General features: G+C 40.3%; 2 protein-coding genes across 12 annotated transcripts in view; one reads left to right on the plus strand and one right to left on the minus strand.

Annotated features, from left to right (window-relative positions):
* Nucleotides 1-5,158: 5,158 nt before the first annotated feature.
* Nucleotides 5,159-23,255, plus strand: part of LOC105690110 (disintegrin and metalloproteinase domain-containing protein 11) — a 43,956-nt gene continuing 25,859 nt past the window's right edge. For 8 of the 11 annotated variants that reach the window (XM_048653419.1, XM_048653418.1, XM_048653421.1 and 5 more), the window contains exons 1-3: nucleotides 5,638-6,359; nucleotides 20,412-20,462; nucleotides 22,751-22,896. In XM_048653419.1, coding sequence (XP_048509376.1) covers nucleotides 6,275-6,359; nucleotides 20,412-20,462; nucleotides 22,751-22,896 — 282 coding nt within the window. In that variant the 5' untranslated portion in view covers nucleotides 5,638-6,274. Of the gene's footprint in view, nucleotides 5,578-5,609; nucleotides 6,360-20,411; nucleotides 20,463-22,750; nucleotides 22,897-23,255 lie in introns of those variants that run through there. The other 3 variants (XM_048653413.1, XM_048653416.1, XM_048653415.1) reach the window with 3 other exon arrangements.
* LOC125500413 (homeobox even-skipped homolog protein 2-like) lies at nucleotides 17,371-18,031 on the minus strand. Its single transcript, XM_048653425.1, has 2 exons — nucleotides 17,764-18,031; nucleotides 17,371-17,681 (listed from the first exon to the last, which is right to left on the minus strand). The coding sequence occupies exons 1-2, from the start codon at nucleotides 17,982-17,984 to the stop codon at nucleotides 17,564-17,566; spliced, it is 339 nt and encodes a 112-aa protein (XP_048509382.1). The 5' UTR covers nucleotides 17,985-18,031; the 3' UTR covers nucleotides 17,371-17,563.

Raw genomic sequence — 23,255 nt, forward strand, 5'->3', positions numbered from 1 at the left:
ATGAAGTGGGATGTATAGGAAAATTGGGAAAATAAATGTAAAGATAATGATTTCGAAGCGTTTGAAAAAAATTCTACATGCCACCTAAACTGCTGTGATTTGTTCATTGGGTTATTCTATTTATTTGTAAGTCCTTTTTTTTCCATTTTCACCTCTCTGGATAATTATACGTGCCTTTATGGTTCCTTAAGTAACAGTCGATATATTTTACGCGAGATTTCATATTTACTTTGCTGGTACATTTATTTATTTACGTACTACCTTGTTTTTCGCTTCGCTTCGATCTCGTTCGCCTTTTGCTTCATTTTATACGCTCATACTAGCTACATACACCGCGACGAACTAAGTAAGTTTAAAAAAGAAATGAATAAATAAAAAAAAGGATGTTATACGAGCAAACAAAAATCAAACGGTTAAATACATTCCAGTTCAGAGACTTCTGCCGTTTCGTTTTATCTTCTCCCCACTCCCGAATGCGCGGAAAATAAATTTCGTACGTCATGTTGGACCTGAAAAATTTCAGTCAAATGTTGAGCCTGTAATTTTTCTACACGTAATATAACGTTTGCAATTATAAAATTAAGGGTGAAGTACAAGACTGTGAAAAATCGTCAACGATTTTATCGTCAAGGAAAGAAGTAACGACAGTAAAAAACGAAGAATGATTTTTACCAGGTGTTCACGTCCCTTTTTACGTTATTTGTGAGTCATTTATTTCAATTTCGCATCATTATATCCCACACGCATGTTGAGAGCCTTTTTTTATCAATCTACGAATGTTAATCATCGAGATATTTCAATCTTTCTGTTCCAAAAAGCGAAAAATTGGCGATAACTCGATCAATTTTATAGATAGATCAATTTTACTTGTAAATTCGGATTCCTGAGGTCAGCAAAAATAAGAATAGCATAGAAAACCCCGACAAAAAATGTTGATTTTTTAACCAAAATCGACGAAATTCCAAGGGGTACACCTTTGGATTTTTCAATTTTTGGGCCAGAAATAAAGTAGTTTAAAAATTGATTGTATTACACTTTTTTAACGCAATTTGACCTCAGGAATCCAAATCTGAAAGAAAAATTGACCTATCTCCAAAATTGACCGAGTTATTGCCAATTTTCAGCTTTTTCGGGTCAAAAATAAAAAATTTACTTTTTATTCTGTCTTGATGTAATTTGAGCTCAGGAATCCGAATCCGAAAGAAAAATTGATCTATCTGCAAAAATGACCGAGTTATTGCCGAATTATCGCATTTTTTGGCATAAATTTGAGGATATCTCGAAGGGAAAAAATCGTAGCTCAATTTGGACAACGGATTCGTGTTCCTGAGGTCAAAATACATGAGAAAAGTGCCATACGATCAATTTTAAAAAATAAAAATTTTTGGTCAAAATTTGAAAAAATCGTAAGGGGTACCCCTTGGAAAAATCTCAAATTTTGGCCGAAAATTTTTATTTTTTAAAATTGATCGTAAGGCACTTTTCTTATGTATTTTGACCTCAGGAACACGAATCCGTTGTCCAAATTGAGCTACGATTTTTCCCCTTCGAGATATCCTCAAATTTATGCCAAAAAATGCGAAAAAATGGGGATAACTCGGTCATTTTTGCAAATAGATCAATTTTTCTTTCGGATTCGGATTCCTGAGCTCAAATTACATTAATATGGACTGAAAAATCAATTTTTTATTTTTGACCCCAAAAAGCTGAAAATTGGCGATAACTTGGTCAATTTCAGAGATAGATAATTTTTTCTTTCAGATTTGGATTCCTGAGGTCAAATTGCGTTAAAAAAGTGTCCTACAATCAATTTTTAAACTACTTTACTTCAGGCCCAAAAATCGATTTTTTTTTTGGCTTTTCAAGGGTAATCTCACGTATAATCAGCTCCGAAATCCAAATATGGAAGCCAAAATCATCTACTCATACAATCGATTTAGTAATCATCAATTATTTACTGTTGGAAGCAAAAAAATTATAAGACACATCGATTGGTTTTAGTCGTAGACCCACTTTGATTCATCGCAATCCATGCATGGGTCGGAATATTCGAATTCTCCAATTTACCAACGAGCCCGAGCTTTGCTGGAGTCAGCGTAGCCAGCAGCGTAGCGCTTTGTTGTGAGACGTCACCTTCGGGGCTGAGCAGAGGTGACGCCCCACAACAAACCGCGCGCCCGTGGCTACCTGACTCCAGCTAAGCTCCGAACATCTAAGCATTGAGCTATATACGATTTTTTCCCAACGAGATATCTCCATTTTAATGCTGAAAAATGTGAAAAAATGGCGATAACTCGGTCATTTTTCGAGACAGGTATATTTTTTCTAACAAATAATCTGGTGAGTTAACTTCAAAGTTTTCTCACGAATAATTTACACGTCACATGAGAAAAAGGTAAAAAAAACAAATAAATATGTGTCAATGAATTGAATAAATAAAGGTAAAGAAGAAGAGAGAAAAAAAAAAAAAAATGTTATCCGTTGCGGTCTTTGAAGATAAAATGTGAAAGAAAAAATTGAAATTCCTCGATGATGTCTATGGCACACATACGGGATATACATTTCATACCCTATATCTGTGTATATGAATATTGTTATAAAACTTAAATGCTAATGACGTTTCTGAATGGTTATTATACACCTGTGTGCACACCGTACATACACAGGTATGTATAATGCGAGTCAACATCGCGTTATTTATTCGCTTTGAACTCTCGTTTATTTATAATACATAATATATAGTACGTACCTAACTACCTACTTTTGCCTAAACGCACCTCTGCAGCGCGAGTAAGAAACTGCTGCTTCTCATCAGGCGAAGCTCACAATTAGTCTCGTAATCGTTTTCTCTTGAAGTGAGCGCACGGAACAGCAGGAGGAGTTTCTCGTTTCTTCCTTATTTCTTTCTCTCTTTTCCCTCTTATCGTTGAACGTGTATGTGTTCGTATTTTGTTTCATTTATTTTTTTTTCTATTCCTTCTCTCCATCCCCCGCCCCCGACCTCTTTCTTTCGTATTGTTCCAACTACTTTTTTCTCCTCCTCCTCCTCCTCCTCCTTTTTTTTTTTTTTTTTTTTTTTTTTCTTCTTTTTTCCTTTTCGTTATTTGCAGAATCTATTTTTAATTCGAGTAATGAATTGCCCAGTCCGCGGAAGAAGTAGCGTGCCGGTAACATGCAGCACCGCCGGAGCACCGGCATTCACGGCTGGACCTCGTTAGCTAAATGCTTTTGGTCTTTATGCACGTGTATACGTACGTACGGATATGTACACCGTTTACATAGGTATGTACGTACATACGTACCTTAAAATATATACAGAGGCGCATAACCGTTAGCTCGTAAGCAAATTATTTTCTATAAGCTGGAGAATTAGAAATTCACATTAACGTGGGTGTATTATTTTCTATTATCACGCGGTAAGATTGATCCACGTATACCTGCACGTATGTACGACAACACGTGAGGGGTAATGGTGGATAAACGATATGTGCCACATCGATTCCGATCTATACGGTGCAAATATATGGCGAGGCGCGTTTTACGTAGAAAACGAGGGGATGATCAGAGGAGGGGGGGAAAAAGAAAGAAAGAAGTAGAGATCCTCGGTCCAGAGATATATCGGGGAAGCGAAAAAGAGGAGGAAAGATAAAGGAAAGAAGAAAATAAGCAAAAACGATGGGTAGGAAAATATGAAGGAATATAACAGTATATTCAAATTTCAAACGAACGCAGGACATGGAAGAAAAGGGGGGAAAAGAAGAAGAAAAATAAAAAAACAAAAAAAATCTCCATACGTTCGTCGTGCAGGACTCGGATGATTGCATCCCTCGGGTTAGGGAATACGGCGTACATAAGGATACGGAGCGAGAGGAAGAAGGTTGTCTTCTGTACGGAGAAAATGGGGTACGTATGTTATAGGGAGAGGGGGAGGGGGAGGGGGATGGGTAAACTCTCGAAAACGTTTGCTCGCATATGTAATCAGCCCACCAATTTGTCAACTATATCGCTCTACGTCTATACACACGCGTGTATATATAAGCGTATATGTAAATATGTACACGTGTAATATACATAGAATTTACTGTACATAAATGTATAACGGATGTAATATATCGGGAGAGCCAATATATTAGCTTGAAAGTTTGCGTCGCTAGATCCTCCTTTGAGGAATTAAAGGTTTGTGAAAATCCATGTACGTACGTACGTATATACATATATACGTGATAACGATATCGACCGAACGTAGTATAAATAGTAAGAAAAGAAAAAAAAAAAAAACGTCTATGACGTCACAATTTTCGGAAGATTCTTACCTATGTACAGTGCACCGCATTGCAGCTCGGTTGCAGCTGCGACGGCGGAGTGCATCATAATCGAATTCATTTTATCATAGATATATTGATTTTATCTTTCTAATAACCGAAGCCAAGCGAACGCGATTCTTTCGTTTCACTCGGGGTTTACCAACGTTGTCCGCATACGTGTAGACGGCTGCATTGTTCCGTGTATAAACTAATTTACATGCATAACCACGTATGTATTTATATTCCACGGAGCGGCGACTCCGAAAGTATCGGAATAATAAAAAATCAATTTTCGCCCTTACCCTCCGAGAGACTCCCCCTCTTTCATCGCGCGATATTTGATTATATTTCGATTTTTTTTTTCCACGTGTCTTTTTTTCTTCTTCTACATTTTTCTTACCCCTCGTACTCTTTCGTCATCGCAATGCAAGAACGCGGAGCGGCAATGGAGCGAAAGAGCAGATAATCGACGGTGTTGAATCGGGATCGTTGTCGTCCCGCAGCTCGAGGTCCTCCTGCGCTATTTTCTTCATTTTTTCCCCCTCCTTTAATCGTAGAGAAGACAATCGTAGAACAACACGAGTATCGACCTGTTATAGATCCGGGAGTCTCCGTTCTACGTGGTAAACTCTGGATTTTTGGCCGGTACCGTTAGCTGCCGGGGGTCGGTCGTCCCTCGAGTTTCCGGATTCGTAGTCGAAGCGCCCTCGGAATATTACGGCGACGTTTCCCGCAATCAGATATTCCGAGGGTGTAATTCCCTTTCGAACGTGGCACATTTTTCCCGCCATACGAACGGGTCGCGCCGGTATTATATCGTGCATGAGGGCAGACGACCCGCCTACGAGTTAAGGGTTGCCAGTTCGCGTTCGCGCAAGCTCCGAAGCGGTACGTTTTCACCGGGCAGCTTTTTTCACGGGGTGACGGAAAATTATCGTGACGTGTTTCCACCGAAAGTCGAGGGGAGGTTTTTCGTACACTCGGTTTCGTTAGCGAGGGAATCATAAATTGTTAAGGGGGATTATTCGGAGGGCGGAATCGCGGTAGTTGCGTATCGGCGGAGGATAAAATAACCGAAAGGAAAAAATTGTACGGATTATTAAATAATTCCTGGTAAAGTTGGGGATTATACCTGTTATTTAGACAGCGGGCGTGTGGCGTAGCGATTTTCTGGGTCGCATTTCGTATCTGCGTGGCGCACCGTGTTTCGTGGCCGGGAGGGTGTTATTGATTTGACAGGGTTGACGGGAAATGGCGCAGGAATCGATAAGAGGTGGGTCCAGGCGTGGTGGATGGAGGGGGTAGAGGGGCTGCAAATATTTTCATACTCCAGACTTCCAGCGGAGGAAGAAGATGGCAGCCGAAGCGTGATTTTATCAAATATAACCCCGAGCTCCGCGTATTAAAATAGTAGTTTACCTAAAAATATAAAGTAATATTAATGAAAACCCGAAGAGGGACGAATAAATTAACCAAACGAACGAATATACCGAATAAAATAGTGAAATAGGTTGATTGTTGCGTTTACTTCTTTTTCACATTACATTTCATTGTGATATTAATGATAATCTGACTTAAATGGAAAAAAATCAAATTCAAGAGAAAAAAGGCGAAGAAACGTAGAAGGAGAAAAAAGAACGGGTTCAATCGGCCGCGATATATAGGGGAACGTGTTTGAATTATAAAAAATAAATGAAATAAAATCGAAGATAATACAAATTAACAATAATTATCGAATCGAATGAACTAACGTATTAGTTAGGTCGTGATATAACAATAACAATTATTATTATCATTTAATTTTCGTATCCTATATGGCGTACGCGGTTTTTATATCCGCGATAGGTTACTACAATAATTCTTATAGGTACCAATGATGATTATACGTAACATGAGAAAAATCGACTGCATCATAGTGTTTCACGAGCGTCATGTAAAATGGAATTAAACAATGTTGTTAAGACATAAACATGTTTTGGGTATATTGTGGACTCTTTGTTCTCGTGATTGCTGTACCTGGATTTACTAACAGCGCCGACAGCACGTCGAAGCGAGGTAAAAATCACTCAGCTCATATACGGATACTCCATTTATATTTCGATCTGTGTTACGCATCTCGAATTTTGATTGTTATTCATTTTTCTTATTATTCGTTATTTCTTCGTTTCAGACGAGACTGCATGAGATCATTTTTTCGATTCCGCCGACAAATTTCATCTTCAATTTCCAATTCATCGACTGCGCCACTGACACACTTTACGCGATTTCTACTCCAATTCTCTCACAAATCAATGATTTTTATCGCTTCATTTATTCATTTTTATTTTCCTTCCCTTCCACTCGAACGAAGATATCGATAGAACCCCACCAATCGCACAATTATAATTTTCGAAATCATTATTCATTTCCAATAATTTTTGAAAAATTTATATTTTACGGATCAAATGATATGCATGTTTTCATGTCATCGAACAATTTAATATAATTTATTAATGTATAAGATTTCATTAAATTAAATATATGTATAAAATAGCATGAGTTGTATTTAATTATTATCACATAATGAATGGTAATTTTCCGTTCTATATTTAATTAACTTTACAATTTTTGAATTATTTCCGATCATTATTATTATTATTATTATTATTAATGTTATTATCATTATCTATTAGCATGTATAATTATCTTACGTTATTTTAAAATATCAAGTTTCCATATTTACATAAATGTATATAATACCTCGTATATATAAATGACAATAAAATATATAATTTCCTCCGTACACATATACATCCATGTACCCACTGGTAACGATTATTTTTGGTACATAGTTTTATTTATAAATTTGACAAAAAAAAAAAAAGAAAGAAAAAATTTCTCTCAAACATCAACGGTATCCTACTCTGTTGCATAATTATCAATATATTTATTAATTGAACGAAGCTACTAAAAAATTATCATTTCATAATCAATATGTTTTCGAAATTCAAACTGTGGTTGGGTGTATAATATTTGGTTTACAGATTATACCCGGTATAAATGATGACGCGAAATACGTACGAGTTCAGGAAACGTACAGTCGACGTGGGAGATTTGAATGCCGGGTAACGATGGGCGGGTGGGAACCGTAACAAAATTATTGGTCTTGTCTCGAAATAAAATAAAGTCGAGGTGAGAGAACGTTCGCGCAATTATGACCTTTCATTCCGAACGGAGATTGAAACGTGGTAAGAAAAATTAATGGAAAATAAATGAGCGAATAAAAGTAGCGAAGTTCCCGGTGTTACGCGATAAGGTCTTCGTGATACGTCGGCATTCAAATCTCTCGAAAATCGAAAGAACGTGCATATACACACGTATACGTGTATAAGGTTGGTATATAGTCGTGTGGTTTATAACACGATAGACATTTGTGTGAATGGTCGCGTGTGTCGTGAAATGTAAGGAATGTGGGAATCTTATTAAATTGACTGGTTATACGGTACGATAATAGAAGAGCGGTTGTACGCATACCCGTATATATCTATTCTATATTCATCCCTCTGAAAAGAGACGTGATGATGAATGGCGTAACGCATTTCGAATGGCTTTATTGATTCGATGATATTGTCCATAGAATTTCGTTGCCATCGTTTCGTACGAATCGTCATCGGGTCGTCGTCACTTTTCGGTATCGTTCATTTATTATAACTAAAAAATCACGAATACTTACTAACACGGTGTTACGTGGTAAAGACTGCCGTTAATGGACGGATAATACGGGTGTGCGGAGATGTGGAGGAAAATCGTAGAATCGTTGATCAAAACGTTCTTTGTGAATTTTGATATCGCGCGCTATTAGCACCGTGAATAATTAACGCCTCGTTTCCAGTAGCTGAAATAAAAACCAAAACAGAAAACCAAATTAGCGCAACTTTAACTTTCAGGTTAAAGAATTCCGTTGGATTATTTTGTAATACCTTTGCTAACGCGGACCTTACGTACCCGCATTATTTCATATTCGAGGAACCAAAAAAAATGGACTAAAAAATTTCAAACAACATGAAACGCTGCATGGTTCCGCGCTTCGGAAGACCGCTCGAAGAATTAACATGAAAAATGTAAAAACGCAAAAACGCAAAAAAAAAAACTACATCAAACCCAGTAGGTGCAGGGTTACACCGCGTATACCCTGCGTTCAATGATATTAAATTTTATAAACGAGGTAATATTATAATTAAAGTTTCTGGTAAACGGTGAACTTTATTAAAAATTTTGATCTAGCAAAAAAAATTTTCTTCAACAATAAAATGACGTCCCTTTCCCCCAACTGCGAACGAATGTCGTTTCTTCTCCAGAAGCTTTTCGATCATTTTTTTTTTTTTTCTTCTCTCTATCGAAAATTTCTTCGCTCTGATCTTTTGTCCACTGAAAATTGTACAACAACGTGACATTTCGTCGGACCTTTATTTTCTTCCAATTTCTTTTTTTTTTCCACATTTTTTTGGCGCAAATCGACCAGAACAGATACACACGTCCGACCTTTTGACTTTTAAAATCCAAAAGGTCGTGTCGCGCTGGTCGCCCGCGAACTCGTATGCTATTGGAAATACGCTGTACGTACATACGTACGAGGTGTTCGGAAAAATTGGACAATTAAAATGCGCGTAACATGGAAAATATTCCGTATCGAAATAGAATTTCGAAAATTTTTCACGTATCTACGTTCGTCGATACTCGGTTATAATTCACTGGCGTATATTTTATTCATGTTAGACCTGAAACTCGATAATATATGTGTATAAATATTGAGGCCGCATTAAATATATAAGGTGTATTTATGTGTACAGCCGGTATATACCTCGTGTATCTAGAAGCCTATACATATACTATATGTGCCCTACATTTTGGTTACGGTCAATAAAGTAGGTTTCGCAGCTATAATCATATGTTCGCGAAAATAAAATAGGATACATTTTATATAAAAATATATACATGTATCATGTACACTAGGTGCACACGACGCTATTTATTTTCTGGATCTGAAACAGTTCAGATCCTATAAAAAAAAGATACGTATATATATTCACCTATATGGGTAGGTGTAAGTATTTACGACTATGCATATAAAATTGGGAGTTTCACGTCATCTGAGAAATGAATAAAAATTTTACGTGCAGTATACGATAGATTTAGCTGTCGTACGGTATATAATACGTTTGCATATATTTCGCGTATTGGATTTTCGAAAACTTTGCTTTTTTTTACGTATTCTATGTACGTTTCGTTCTAACGTTTTTAACTCTCCTTTTTCTCTTTTCTATCTCAGTTTTTGTGGATTACGTCTTACACGTAAAGCGTGTATCTCTGTGTGTGCGGGATAATTATTTGAAGAGGGTGTAATTTAAACAAAAGAACGTCGAAGTAGAGCACAAAGTAGTCAAAGGTAAAAGGTGAAAACAGTTAAAACTCGCGAAACACCGTACATATACACGGTTATATACGTGAATGTCTCTATATATTTACCCACACTAATGTGTATACACACGTCTTTTGATCTAGCAGCGTGAATGTGAGAGACCGTGTTTTAAATTAATTGCTTCTAATCTTCAACCGTTTCCGCGTCTTTGAACTCTTGCGAGAAAAAAATTTAAAAAAAACACCGAAAAGGAATTTGGAAAATTTAATAACTTCCCACCTTTGTTTTTTTCCCGAAATCGCACAGTTCTCCACGGCTTTTATGTTCCATGGATCATCGTCCGGCTAGGTTTGTTGAAATTTCTTTTTGCCCCTACGAATACCTGGCTGCGGTCGTCCCTGTACGTCGAGCTTGTCCAACATCGTACACATGTACGACGTGTAAAATTTTCCGCAACACTACACGTATCCAGTTTTACCTGATTCGAATCCGATTAGCGTTGTGATCGTGCGATTCGCGAACGGATGAATTTCTGTATAAAACAATGTGCGATACATCGTCACCCGCGGGATGACATTTTATTCGTATATTGATCGAAAACGAGGCGTGAAATATTACGGGAATGTATCCAACAATTGTTACCAAGTGAATCGATGTTACGGCGTCGATTTGTCATATTTTTTTTTTTTTTTTCAATGTACTTTTTAGTTGACCGCGAATCTGAAAATTCAGGACCTCCACAATCAGAGGGAAATTCTTCGCCAATGGAGACGAATATTTCCGTGCTAACGAGAAAGGAGTTGACGACCTTGTGCGGGATAAAAGAACCAAACGATATAACGAAACATTCAAGAAGTAGGTAACGGAGCTGAGTGCAGGACGAGCGTGATATTTGTTTTAGAATGCCTACGCTTTACCGATGTTCGAAGAGGCAAAGCGTTGGAAATCTGAAACGAATGCGCGTAAACCTTCAGCGAACAAAATTAATCACGATCACGGATCAATCGATGCCTCGTAAGTTTCACGATCTCGGAGCTACGTTGGATCGCTTTTGAGCGGACGACTTTGAAAAAAAAAACCAACGCAACGCAACGAAAACGTGATACGGATACTGCACACCTGCGTTTGATTCCTCGCCGATGAATCGTTGTTGAAATATTTTTACAACGAAACCGGTGTTCCGGAGTACGTGCGAAATCGTTGGTTATCTCGGTGGTTTGTTCTTGCTTTGCTTATCTCAAGCAAGTTGGAAACTAAATTTCTTCGGAGCTATCGTTGGAATCTTTTAAGCTCACTGCAGCAGCGGCACGGACGATGGCGAACCCTCGCAGTTAAATTAGACTGGAAATTTCTGTCTTCCGTTCTAATCCTCTTTCTATCGTTCTTGTGCTTCTAAATTTTTTTTTTTTTTTTTTCCTTTTCTGTGCCGTTATGTACACAGCCGCGAAGAAGAAAGTGCTCGCAAATCTTCTCTGCAAATACATTTTAGCATTAATGTACAAGTGTATCAACAAATATAATTCACACCCCACGCATAGAATACTTGGAATTTTTTTTACCCTCCCAACTTCGGCGGGGCTCTTTACCCCGCATCGCAGGGCGTGGCTGCGCTGATTTTGTCATTGATTCGAAAATATGGAAGGATACGACGTAGTTTACGGGAAACAAAATAAACGAACGAACGAAAACAGTTGGAGAAAAAATAGAACGAACCACGTTCGCGGAAATAAAAATTTCAACCGAACTTTGCTCATTCGGAACGAAGGTTTTTGCACCTGTCGGGTAATAAATTCACTTCTGTTTTTGTTATTAATTTTTGCAGGATTTCAATTAGCGTTGCCGCAAAGTTTTCCACGTAATAACAATCGCGAATAAAATGTATCGAGATACGATGAATTTAATAACCGAATGACGAATGTAAATTTTGTTAGCTTTTCACCGAACTTTCGCCGTTATAATTTCGTAAAACTTTTCCGACTCGTCTCTTCGGAATGCACGGAGCATCCCCCCCGTCGGTATAACCGCTGGATTTAAAAAAAAATCGACAATCGTTCGCGGTAGTTTTTTGCAAACGCCAAATTATTCAACTCGACAACACCCGCGTACGTGTACCCGCCATTACGTATTTCACGTTCAAAGTATAACTGCACGTGGCATGCAATCGGGTCATCTAATATGCATTTACAGTTTCACTGCCTTGTGTCACGATCAACGACGTTTATTAATTCATTTCATTCATGATTACGACCGCCCTCGGTCGCACGGCATCCGATGCACACGCGTATCCGCGGAAACTGTATCCCCTGCGAAAATGTTCGAACGTGAAACTCTTTGGCTTTATTTCAATTATTCAGTTTTCGTTATTGCCTCTATTTCTTTATTTATTTTTTTTTTCCCTCCCTCTGCGATCCGTCAAGTGTTTCCGTCAACGCGATGACGCGACGCGGCGGTACACGTACGTGTCGAACGCGCCTCCGTCGAGGTAAGAGAAAATAAAAGGAAAATATAACCGATGGGAAAAAATTAATCGCTCGTTTGAAGTACCGTATTAAGAGAGGAGGAGGAGGAGGACGACGACGACGATGACTACGACGTCGACGACGGCTGATTATCATCTATCGAGTACCCCCCCGTTAGCTCTTGTGGACTCGAGTGTTGTCGTTATAATATTTCTTTGAGCAGAAAGCAGAAGCAGCGACAGCAGCCGCACTAGCAGTGGTAGGCATCGGTGGCAATGGCAGAGGCATTAGCTGCGGCTAGAGAGAAACCTTCGGGATTTTCGCCATTCTCAGCGTATATTACGAGAGGGTTTGTGTGTTTTTTTTTTTTTTACCCCTCGCCTCTTTACGTCCGTATCTATCGGCTCATCGCTCTCGAAAAATCCCACTAGAGTCGTTGAATATGCCAGGCTGACAAAACAGATGTTTTACTACTGAGAGACACTCCCGCTCTCTTCCTCGTATACCGTACGTGGAATAAAATGAGGAAATAGAAAAGAAACCCTCTGGATACGGTAGACGTACGCGTACAAAAGACACGCGATCAAAACGATTTCATGCTTGGAATACTTTGTTTCTAGTTTTTCTTTTTTTTTTTTTTTCTTGTTTTTGTTTTTCGTCGTTGCTTTTCATCGTTTATCTCCGCTACATTTTATTCCCGGACACTAATTTTTACCGCTTATCGTGCGACGGCATGCTTTTAGCCGGGATATATAGGAGCGAGGATGTAGAAACTAAAAGAAAAGTACGAAAACACTTTCGTGCTAACGATTGTTTGGCCGAAAGTTTCGTGTTTCTCTAATAATCGCGATTATTTTTCGCGACGTATCGCCCGTCAGTTTTCTAATTGGCCCGGCAGCGATGAAAAATTGGAGGGAGAGGGGTAGAAGAAAAAAAAGATTTCGAAATACGTATCAGCGAATGAAAAACCAGGAGAAGTCGGGAGGACAAAAAAAAAAAAAAACGGAGAGCAAGGACGCCCCTGAAAATAGGAGAGAGAGAGAGGAACGAGGGAAAAGAAGACGAGGACGAGTATACCTACGAAATGAATAACAAGGTGGGAAAAAGTGAAATAGAAGAAAGTTGAGGTCGGGAAAAGTGAGACACTTTTACTCGGATTAACGAAATACCCCGTTGCAACGGAAGCGGCAACGGCACACCGGGCTCTTGATGGAAAGCCTGGATCAGCAGCGGAAAGGCTTTTGTTGTGCCAAAACGGAGATGACAGCCTAAATCTTATGGCGTCCGGCCCCCTTGACACGGGAGTACCCACGTCGACGGTAATTTGTCAACCGCAAAAATGACGTCGTTCGATACACACGGACGAATCTTCTTTTTTTTTTTTCCCAAATGTAGGAGAATTTTCGTTCAACAAAATTGGAGAACAAGATTTTGCTTTGCCTTTCTATTTCCCCCCTCCCCCCCTCTAAGTGATTTGAAAGATGACGATTTCGTTGCAGATGTATCATCGAAATTTCGAGAACGATCCAGGTCCCATTTTATCCACCCTCCGTCGTAGCTGCTGACACGTCCGAACTAAGAAATTATGATTTTTATCGAGCCACAATTTCTGTCCCATCAATCGTCCCTGCGGATAACTATCAATTTCGCATAAAATTTCGAGCACATAGCCGATTTCAGCTATGCGGGGGTGGGCAGTTAGTTAGCTAGAAGTACCAGCAGCAGAGGCGGCAGATGTAATTTGGTAACAGACGCTTCGACGATTTATTACACCGGCGTGCTTGTCACGATCAGTTTTGAAACTCTACTGATAATTTTCAGTTGGAATACGTACGTACGTACGTAGCGGCGGCGAGAGGGTTGAGGGTTATATCGTTCGTAGGTTTAGGTGCGCCGCCTTGACGACCCAGAAGGTTGAATTTTGAATCCCAAGAGCGAATCGATCGCACACGTAAACCCGATGGCCCCCCCCCCCCCAGTTATCCCGTTGGAAAAACGGCGGCCGACCCGACGACGATGTTCTCCACTTACGTTTTCACTTCCAACTCGCTCGGCTCGCTCGAAATCAGTTTCTCCGTCTAATTTTTTCGTTTTTTTTTTTTTTTACCCTCGACATTATCCTCCTTTTTTCTTTTCTCCGCACACGGAACACCGCTACCGGTAATAAATGATGTATCATATCACCCGCCATGCCCCCGCGGCTCCGGTATTGTTGTACCTCACCTCACAATGGCTACACAATGTAACGAAGCAAAAAAGCATCGGTGCCAACGGCGAGCAACAATTCATTATTTTTGTTTTCAGTTTTCTTTTCATTTTTATTTTTCTCTTATCCCCCCCCCCCCCCCCTCCCCGTGTCCGCTACTTACAAGATCCGTTGCAGCCGGGAATGATTTAGTGCAGTTTCGAAAACCTCTGAAAAGAATACAAAAAACTAAAGAGGAGAAAAACGAAATGGGGGGGGGGAAGAAAAAAAAAAAAAAAACAACAACAACTTCGGTAAAAACCATCCATGCATAGAACCTACGAACGCATCCTTCCTCTCGGAGGGTACGAAGGTGGAAAAGGTAGAGGTAAAAGATGAGCACCGAGGTAAAGAATAAAAAAAAAAAAAAACAGGCGAACAAAAAGAAAATAGCGAGGTCTATACCGACCGGAAAGTGCACAGCAGAAAAGCAACAGCAGCGGCAGCAGCTTAGGTCAGCTCGGTAATTTTTACCCGGAAAAGGTTGCCCTGTATACCGTGTACAGTTGCTCTGGATGCTAGAAAAGAGAAAGACAAAAAAAGTAAAGAACATTTCGTACCCCACGCGATAAAATAAAGATGTTTACACGGTACGTCCTAAAACTAATGTGCGTATAGGTATTTATTGTAGAAGAATCTCGGCATTCGTTGGATGGGGTAGTAGTCTTTTTCTTCTTCTTCTCCTCTTCGTGTTGGATGAAAAGAAGGCTAACGCGGAATTTAAGAAGTATTATTGGGGCGTGACTGAAATACATGTGAATCTGAGAAAAAACGGGGAGGGAGGAGAGAGAGAAAAAAAAAAAATGGGGGGAAGAGACGCCCTTAACTCGAGAACCATAAAAGCTGTGCAGAAGTCGTCTAGAGAACGCTGCATGTATACGTAAAAGAGAAACTGAAGGAGGTGTAGTAGGTAACGTAAACTAGCGGTGCGGAAGACATCTAGGAAAATAAAATAAGGTAAAACAAAATAGCTGTAAGAGTTTGTTTCGAAAGAAGGAAAGGTCGAAACAGCGACGTATCTTCCGTTACGTCACTCCGCGCGTTTCATTTTTAGGCGATACCGATATAAATACACTCTTTTTCCATCTCTTCTTCGCAATTTCATACGTGACGTAACGAGTGAAAGAATGATGAAAAAATAACGACATCGGTTGACATGCGAATTCGATTCCAGCGATACGATACACAGAGACGCGTACACAGCGAGCGAGGATTTTGCGAGAAGATTAAACAAAAACAAAAGGAATGAAAAAAGAATTTTTCGTAAAAAAAAAAGGAACAAAACGTTATAATAAAATACTGAGTGCTCCGGTTTGGCTTGTTTTTTCGCTACCGGATTTGCACCTATGTACGTACGATGATCGGATGAAAGGTTGAGCAGCTCAGCGGGCAGATTTATCCCTAGAATGTATAGTGTGTACATATGTACGTATTTATATTACGTACATACATATATTTCTGTATACCCCGTTGGTGCGGAGAGTCGGTTATGCTCAATAGACGGGTGTACGAATATAAATCGGTGCGTAAATTGTTTCGTTGCGGGCTTTTTTTTTTTTGCGCCGGTCAAAACTGTTGGATGGATTTTTGATCGTATCTTTCTCGATCAACCGTTGAAACTCGCGTACGGTATTTGAATATATATACTACACATCCGTACGGGTACGGGAAAAATAGGCGACGCGACCGGTCCGGCTCGAAAAATTTTTCGAGTTTGAAAAAAAGTTCTGCGAGAGAAAAAAAAAAAAAAACCAAACCAAACCAAACCATAGGAACAAATGGATCAAAAGGGAAGTTTTCCCTTTTTTCTTCTCAACCGCTCGGAAACTTTGTTCCCGGACGTGTGTGTTCGACGAGATACATTAGAGACGAAACGACGACGTCCTTGTTATAAATTTCTATTATCCTTGGCGAAAACGCGGTGCTTTCGCACAGATTATCGGGTCCCGCTAATCCCCGGGAACGATGGATAGCGAGGGGTCTTATTTCCACGGTTTGGTTAATCGTCGAATTATAATTTATAATCTTCTATTCAAAATGGCGACGGATTTATATAATAAGATTTAACACGGTCATCAGGTGAACGGATAAAACACGTATACAATTTGCAGTGGTATTGACGCGTGGTCGATCCGAAACACGATCTCCTGTCCGGTTCAAATATTAATCGAACAATCAATTCGTAGAATATTTTATAGGTCTAATCTGTTACACTGGAACGCTACACGTACCTACATAATATACACCCCTGCACGTCGATTCCGCGCCCCTCAAAGCAAACTGGTTATAAATATTAGAATTACATCGATTACGACGGTTCCCAGCTGCAATGAATGAAATTAGGAACACGTATACCCGACGTAGCAATTTATCATTCGATCGAACTACTAGTGCCATTTTTCTAGATCCGATTCAAGCAAGTAGATACAGCGTTCGAATTATTTTGTACGATGCACGGTTTTCAAATTTCGTCGAGTCGAAGTACACAGCCCATCGTGTACCACGAATCGATACACGCTCCGAGACGTCGCGAAAGAAGCAATAAAAAGAGTAAAAAAAAAAAGTTGGAAAAAACCAGAAAGAAAAATTAATTAATCGAACCATCGCCGATAACTATCGTACGACGTTCGTTAGCGAACTTTCGGCAACTGCCAAAACCCCCGAATCGCCACGGATGATGATAATAATAAAAACAAGAACAATGATAATAATAATAACGAAGCACCGTTCGTCGGTTTTATAGTCGCACGATGATCTATACGACGTCATCATCCGGGAAAGTTGTCCCGTCTATCGGATTACCCGAATTTCTATGACAAAAAAAAAAAAAAAAACACAACAATAAACGAACAAACAAAAAAAGTAATATTACCATAGAGCATCGACGATACAGTTTCTGTAGAAAAAAATCTACATCACAACTAGAATTCGTCTATTTTTTCCCCCCACAAAATTCGCCTCTACTTTAGTTCATCCGTAATTCATTTATTTTCTCCTCGAGGATGTCGACCCCTACGTACACATGTATTATATATAAATTATGAATGGACAACGTAATACATAATCTATGTAGTATACGCCGCACCCAGCTCGCGATAATTTTTCTATTCAACGCAACGCGGTTTTCCAATTTTATTCAAGACGTAGCTACGCATACCTATGCGCGATCGCATTTCGAATCCCGTTGCGGGGGTGTGTTCTTTTTTGGGTGTGGACGCGAGACGTTGAAAGGGGTCATCGGGGGGCCTCGAGGTGCGGATAAGATGTCGTTGGCTCTGTAAAAACGGGAGCATGACGGCAACGGGTCAGAAACCACCCGATGTAATCGACGTGGAATACGGTTCGTGTGGCACTTACAGCGTTTGTTGGACGCACGGAACAGATATAGATTCGCGAATTCGCATCTGCCAGGTGCAGGGCGTGGTACCGGCGGAACAACCACCACCACCACCACCGCCACCGCCACAATTTCTACCACCAGCAGAAGTAGCAGCAGCAGCAGCAGCAGCAGCAGCGGCAGCACCTCGTCGACAATATCGATTACGTTTTGCTGCTCGCTGGCTGGGGCGGTTGCGCATTCCCGGAGAGACACGTGGACGCAGCCAGACTAAATTTGCGTTGCCCTATATTTTAGATCCGCACTCATCTGCCTCTCAAAGATTGATTGCTTTTTCCCACTCATGCAACCTCGGATTCAACCCCTTTACCCTCCCCCTCGACCGTCCCTTCCCCCCCAGCCCTCCCTGCCCTCACCCCCTCGCCGCCTCGCCGCCTCCTACACTTCCTTCTATATCTGCTTCGTCCCCCGACGATATTTCTCCGAGTATATCGAAAAAATCTTCGATATTCCCGAGGAGAAAATTTACACCCAACCGTAATTGTTACGTGTATTTTACATCGCGCACACGACTCGTGTAAATCTTTCTCACGCGTATGAAGAAAGTTTTTCAATTTTTTCATTTTCTAATTTTGTTCACCCCCCCCCCCCCCCCCCCCCCTCTCTCATTGTGAAAAAGCGAAGAATTTAAATGCGAATTTCTTTGAAACGATCGTCGCTCCAGTCAACGAAATATCATACGCGCTTTTCAGACGTTTTCAAAAATGAAAGAACAAATTCTACAGGACGTCACTATTTTCTATCGTTTCTCGGTTGGATAGAAATAATTTCACATCGCTCCTAGGTACCGAAATTACCTGCAGTCCGATTCGTTCCGTACGCTGAATTTTCTTTCGTCTATAGATTTTTATTTTTCTAATTTTTTTTACTCAGACGTTGATTACGTCATCTCGTTAGGTAATGTTCAGACTCGGGTCGGATATTTTTTGGCACACCAGCTGTACGGACATGAATATAAGTACGCACACGAGCGTTGTGTAATTAAAGAAATTGAAGTGGATCCGTACGTAGGTACGTAAAATATTACATAAAATATGAGGCTGCAATTAACTGATATGGGAATTAGGTCCGGTCGGTCGTTGGGTACACGCGCACCGACATGTGCATACGTAAAAGTGGAATTAGTATACGAGGCGGAAAAAAGGTGGTGCAAAAAAAAACCGCGGATGATATTTTACCAAAGTTAAGGGAGAATTTGACGTGCCAAAAAGGGTGGAGCGGCTCGCTCTACTCCCGTCTGTTTCGCCCCTAAAAGCCGTGATGTGCGGAGAGAAAGAACCGTGTATAATACATATATGTGTATATGTAAGCTGTTCGAGTCTATAAGTGGCTAGAAAGCCTTTCAAATTAGTGTAATTATCAATTTCCAGGATAAATTTTTCATCGGATTTCAAGGGATCGGTTATATTAATTGGGTCGATGTTCGTCGGAATCGCATGATGTGTAGGTAAGGGTAGCAGAGAGCGCCGAAAAATATTTCGTAGGGAAAAAACGTCTTCTTGTACGTACCTACTTTTGAGAAAAAAAATTTCTCGGATCAAGCGCAAAATTCTGAGACGTCGTTTTTGCGAATTTCCTCTCGTTGGGTTCTACCTCACACACCCACACCTCGATACGCTCTTTCTTGTTTATGAGATAAAGTTTCAGCGATCTTATACAAGTTGTGCAAGTTTCATATCATGTTTTATTGACCGGTTGCGTATAACCGCGGTGGTAATACTCAAGATGAACTGCAACAAGCACGCCGACCACGTCCGCCTCTGAGGATATCTTGACGAATTAAACTTCCGATTGAAGTTAACGAGGATAATCGATTGTACCGAACTCTATGATATTCTGAACGTTGACATGTCTCTGTATAACCCTGTGTACCTAAAATACACGTTTTCCTCATCCTGAGCTGAAAAAAATAATCATACAAGTATAGAAGGAAAGAAAAAACGATATTTCAGTGTATTTTTCATTCCCGAAACTCCGGCGTAAATTATCCAGCGTAAACCGATTAGAATTTAACGCCCCGTTCGTTACGACGAAAAGAGAGATTACATCGATACGCAAATCTCCGTAAATTACTACGTAAAAATAAACAGAATAGAGGATGAAAATGAAAGTAAGACCATTTGAATAAATGAATAACGGTAGAAGGGAACGATAAGATTCGAAAAATTCTGGAAAGTGGTGATTTTTATCGTTACGACTAATCGTAGCCCCAGATTTGGCGAAATTTTATATCGTAAATATATTCACGCGAATCCGATTCGAGAAAAATTTTCGTTAATTGCGGTAGACTCCAATTATGCACTCTTTTATTTTTGGCGTATACCCGGATGCGATTGAAGTGGACGAGGAACGTACAAATATTGGGTCACAATTTTCACAGTTTGCAAGTTTCGCTCCTCAACCCCCTTCGTTTAATTTCGTACCGTTGGTTCGCTGAGGGGGTTAAAAATTCATCAGTTTTCACGTCTCGAACGAGGCGACGAAGATTCCGCAGGAGGTACCATCGCTGAACGGAGTACACCTTTGGAAATTGATCTTTTTCCTTTTTTTTTTTATTTTTTTTTCTTTTCTTCTCGCGAAGCTAATCATTTTCACTTCTATGTTTCAGAAGCCGACTATACCTTAGATGATTCCTTTTGGAATGAAGAGAGTCCTGTTGGTGAGTGGAAAAAAAAAACAAAAAAAAAAAAAAAACCAAAACTCCGACGAGAGAACCGTCTTTTCAGTTTCAAATGAAAATAACGAGCTTAAGAAAAACGCAAAATCTAGCGAAAACTTCGTTCGACGGGAATCTCGATCTTCCGCGCGCTTTGAGGTTTTCGCGATTTTTTCTATATATATATATTCATTTATTTTTTGTCTCTCGTCTCCGCCACTCGCGGTTGTTTTGTTATTTTAATTCCTTTTTTCCTTCTTCCGAATTAAAATTCGTAATCACGCCGCCGCGTAGTGTATACGATCCACTTTGTCTGTTTTTAATGCATAAAACATTACGTACTTTGTCAAATCCGTTTCTGTGTACCCAACGAGCAAGGGGTGTTGGAACGTTATGTACATGTATGTACGATACGCGTGTATCCACGGGAAACATATGTATAATAAGTACGTACAGGTATACGCGAATGTGAATTACAGACGTACCACTTGTAATTACGTTATATTATATCAACGCATTCGCGTAACATACGTTATTGCATATGTCACTTTTAGCTACCCATGCGCACACCCACCACCACTCCCCGAATCTCTCTCAATTGTCTCGTACACGGTGGTCAACCGCCTTCCTACCCTTCCTCCACCTGTACCTACTTCAAGTAATTTTCTCATGCACAGCTGCTAATTATTCGCGCTAAACTCAATGTCCGCACACGCGGACTCGTTCGCCCTGTAATTCACGATATTACGCGAGGGCGATTCAACCTTGCGGAAAAAAGAAAAAAAAAAAAAAAAGACATCTAAAATGCGATAGCTGGAAAACCCTCCCTGAGAGATGCAGATCCCGAGGCTCAGCGGCTGCCATTTTGAAACTGGAAGTGCCCGGGATCCGAACAGCCCCGGGGCAAATTGTACCGTTCGTTCTTTTTGTCGCGGTCATATCGTTCGACTCCGTTCACAATTTTGTCTACTTACACGTTACGTAACGTTTACCGGGACAGGTGATTACGTGCATAAAATTGAGGATGCAATATTCGCGTACGCGACATGCGCATTGATTTTCGGTGTCAAGTTTAATTTGACGCCGCTCCCGCAGGGTGCCTGCAGCATAATTGAAAAGTCGTCACGCTTTTTAGATCTATATGTATATATATAGAGTTGGGATATATGCAGGTGTACGAATACGAAACGCGATGTGTAAGTTCGCAACTGGGTGAACTGCTATGTATATATATATATAGCTTTGCTGCTGCGGCAATTTCAGAAAAAAACTTCTTCAAACGCGGCGATATGAAATTTTTTTTTTTCTATCAAATATTTGAATTCTCCGTTGCAATTCGACGCGAATAAACGCGATATTAAAATACACTTGCACACACCTCTCCGTGTATCCAAGTGGAGCTGATTTTGCATAGATCGATCACACGGGGCTTTGTTGTTTGGCGCCGTGTCTGAAAAAAAAGGGCATCTACGGGAGGGCCGTGCTACTCTAAGATTTGTGGAGAAAGGGGGTTGCTTCGCAGACGTGTGTGTGTGTGTGCGCGCGTACAAAAGATATGGGAGGGGGAAGTGGTAGATATTCATACATATTTAGGTAGCTATGTACGTAATGCGAAGACGGTGGAAGTGGACGTATAGATGAGAGAAGGTCGTGTTCTCGGTGGGAGGCGGCCAACCTAACTCGAGTGATTAATGTGGCAGCTCAATGATCTCCGGAGTGTGTTGTTACTCGAGGGAGGACGGTTGAATAGCGGCGAACCTTTGCGAAATTCGTAAATGGAAGAATGAGAAGTAGATTTATTTTTCCGAGACGAACAATGCGCTCGATTTTCAAACCCCCCATTTCTACCACTCCGATCGGGATAAACTATTATTCCTATCTTTCGATCCGTTCCGCCGTACCGACCCTTTTTTTTTTTTTTTTCTTCTCTCTCTCCGTATCTCCACCCGTCTGTTCGCCGCGTCATCCGCGTAACCCGGAAATATATCCTCATATCTGTTAATACTTTTTTACATCACCCCGAGTGAAATAATCACTTGCGGATTCGAGTGCCGATTCGGCGGAGCTCGCATCTAGAATTTCGCCAACCTCTGGCACGAAGAAGTAAAGCCAGTAAACGACGACGCACAATAAATTGATGAAACGGGTCACCGAAATGGCGGCGCAAACACGTGGATATCCCTTGACCGCGAGCACGGGGAATATTCCCAATCTTTTACCCCCTCGTTTCGTAAGAGTGGAAGGAGTCACTTATTCGAATGGTGAATTATCGGATTGATCGAATTTTTCAGGTGAGGTCGAGAGATTACTTCGAGAATATCGCCAAAACCAAGAGCTAGTACGAAATATTGGGGCTCATTATTATCAGATCATCTATCCGGTACAGTTGCGGCATCACGAGAAGATGGGAATTTCCACAAGAGAAGTTGGAGCGAAGGTGAGAATTTATTAATTCGCCTTTTGATCTGTTGTGACTGTAAGCGGAGGAATAAAAAAAAACCCCCACAGATAAATTAGTGGATACAGTCTATAGCGATCCCGAAGGTATAAGGGGTCGGTGGGAAAAGTTTTTTTCGGTGAAATCAGACAGTTTTTTTTTTTTTTTCTTTCTCCTATCTTCATTTTTATTTCTATTTCTTTTTACCTCTATCTCGCGTCCATGGGAGAACGTCCGTTCGCGTACATATAGTTCTATTCCCAAAGGTCTCTGGGTAATCCAATACACGTAGTAAAAGTTTAAAGAAACTGTAGAGCGAAGAGGGTGAGATGAGAGTCGGTCGCGTTATGGTCTCCCTC

Source organism: Athalia rosae, chromosome 3 (genome assembly GCF_917208135.1).
Source record: "Athalia rosae chromosome 3, iyAthRosa1.1, whole genome shotgun sequence".
NCBI lineage: Eukaryota > Metazoa > Arthropoda > Insecta > Hymenoptera > Athaliidae > Athalia > Athalia rosae.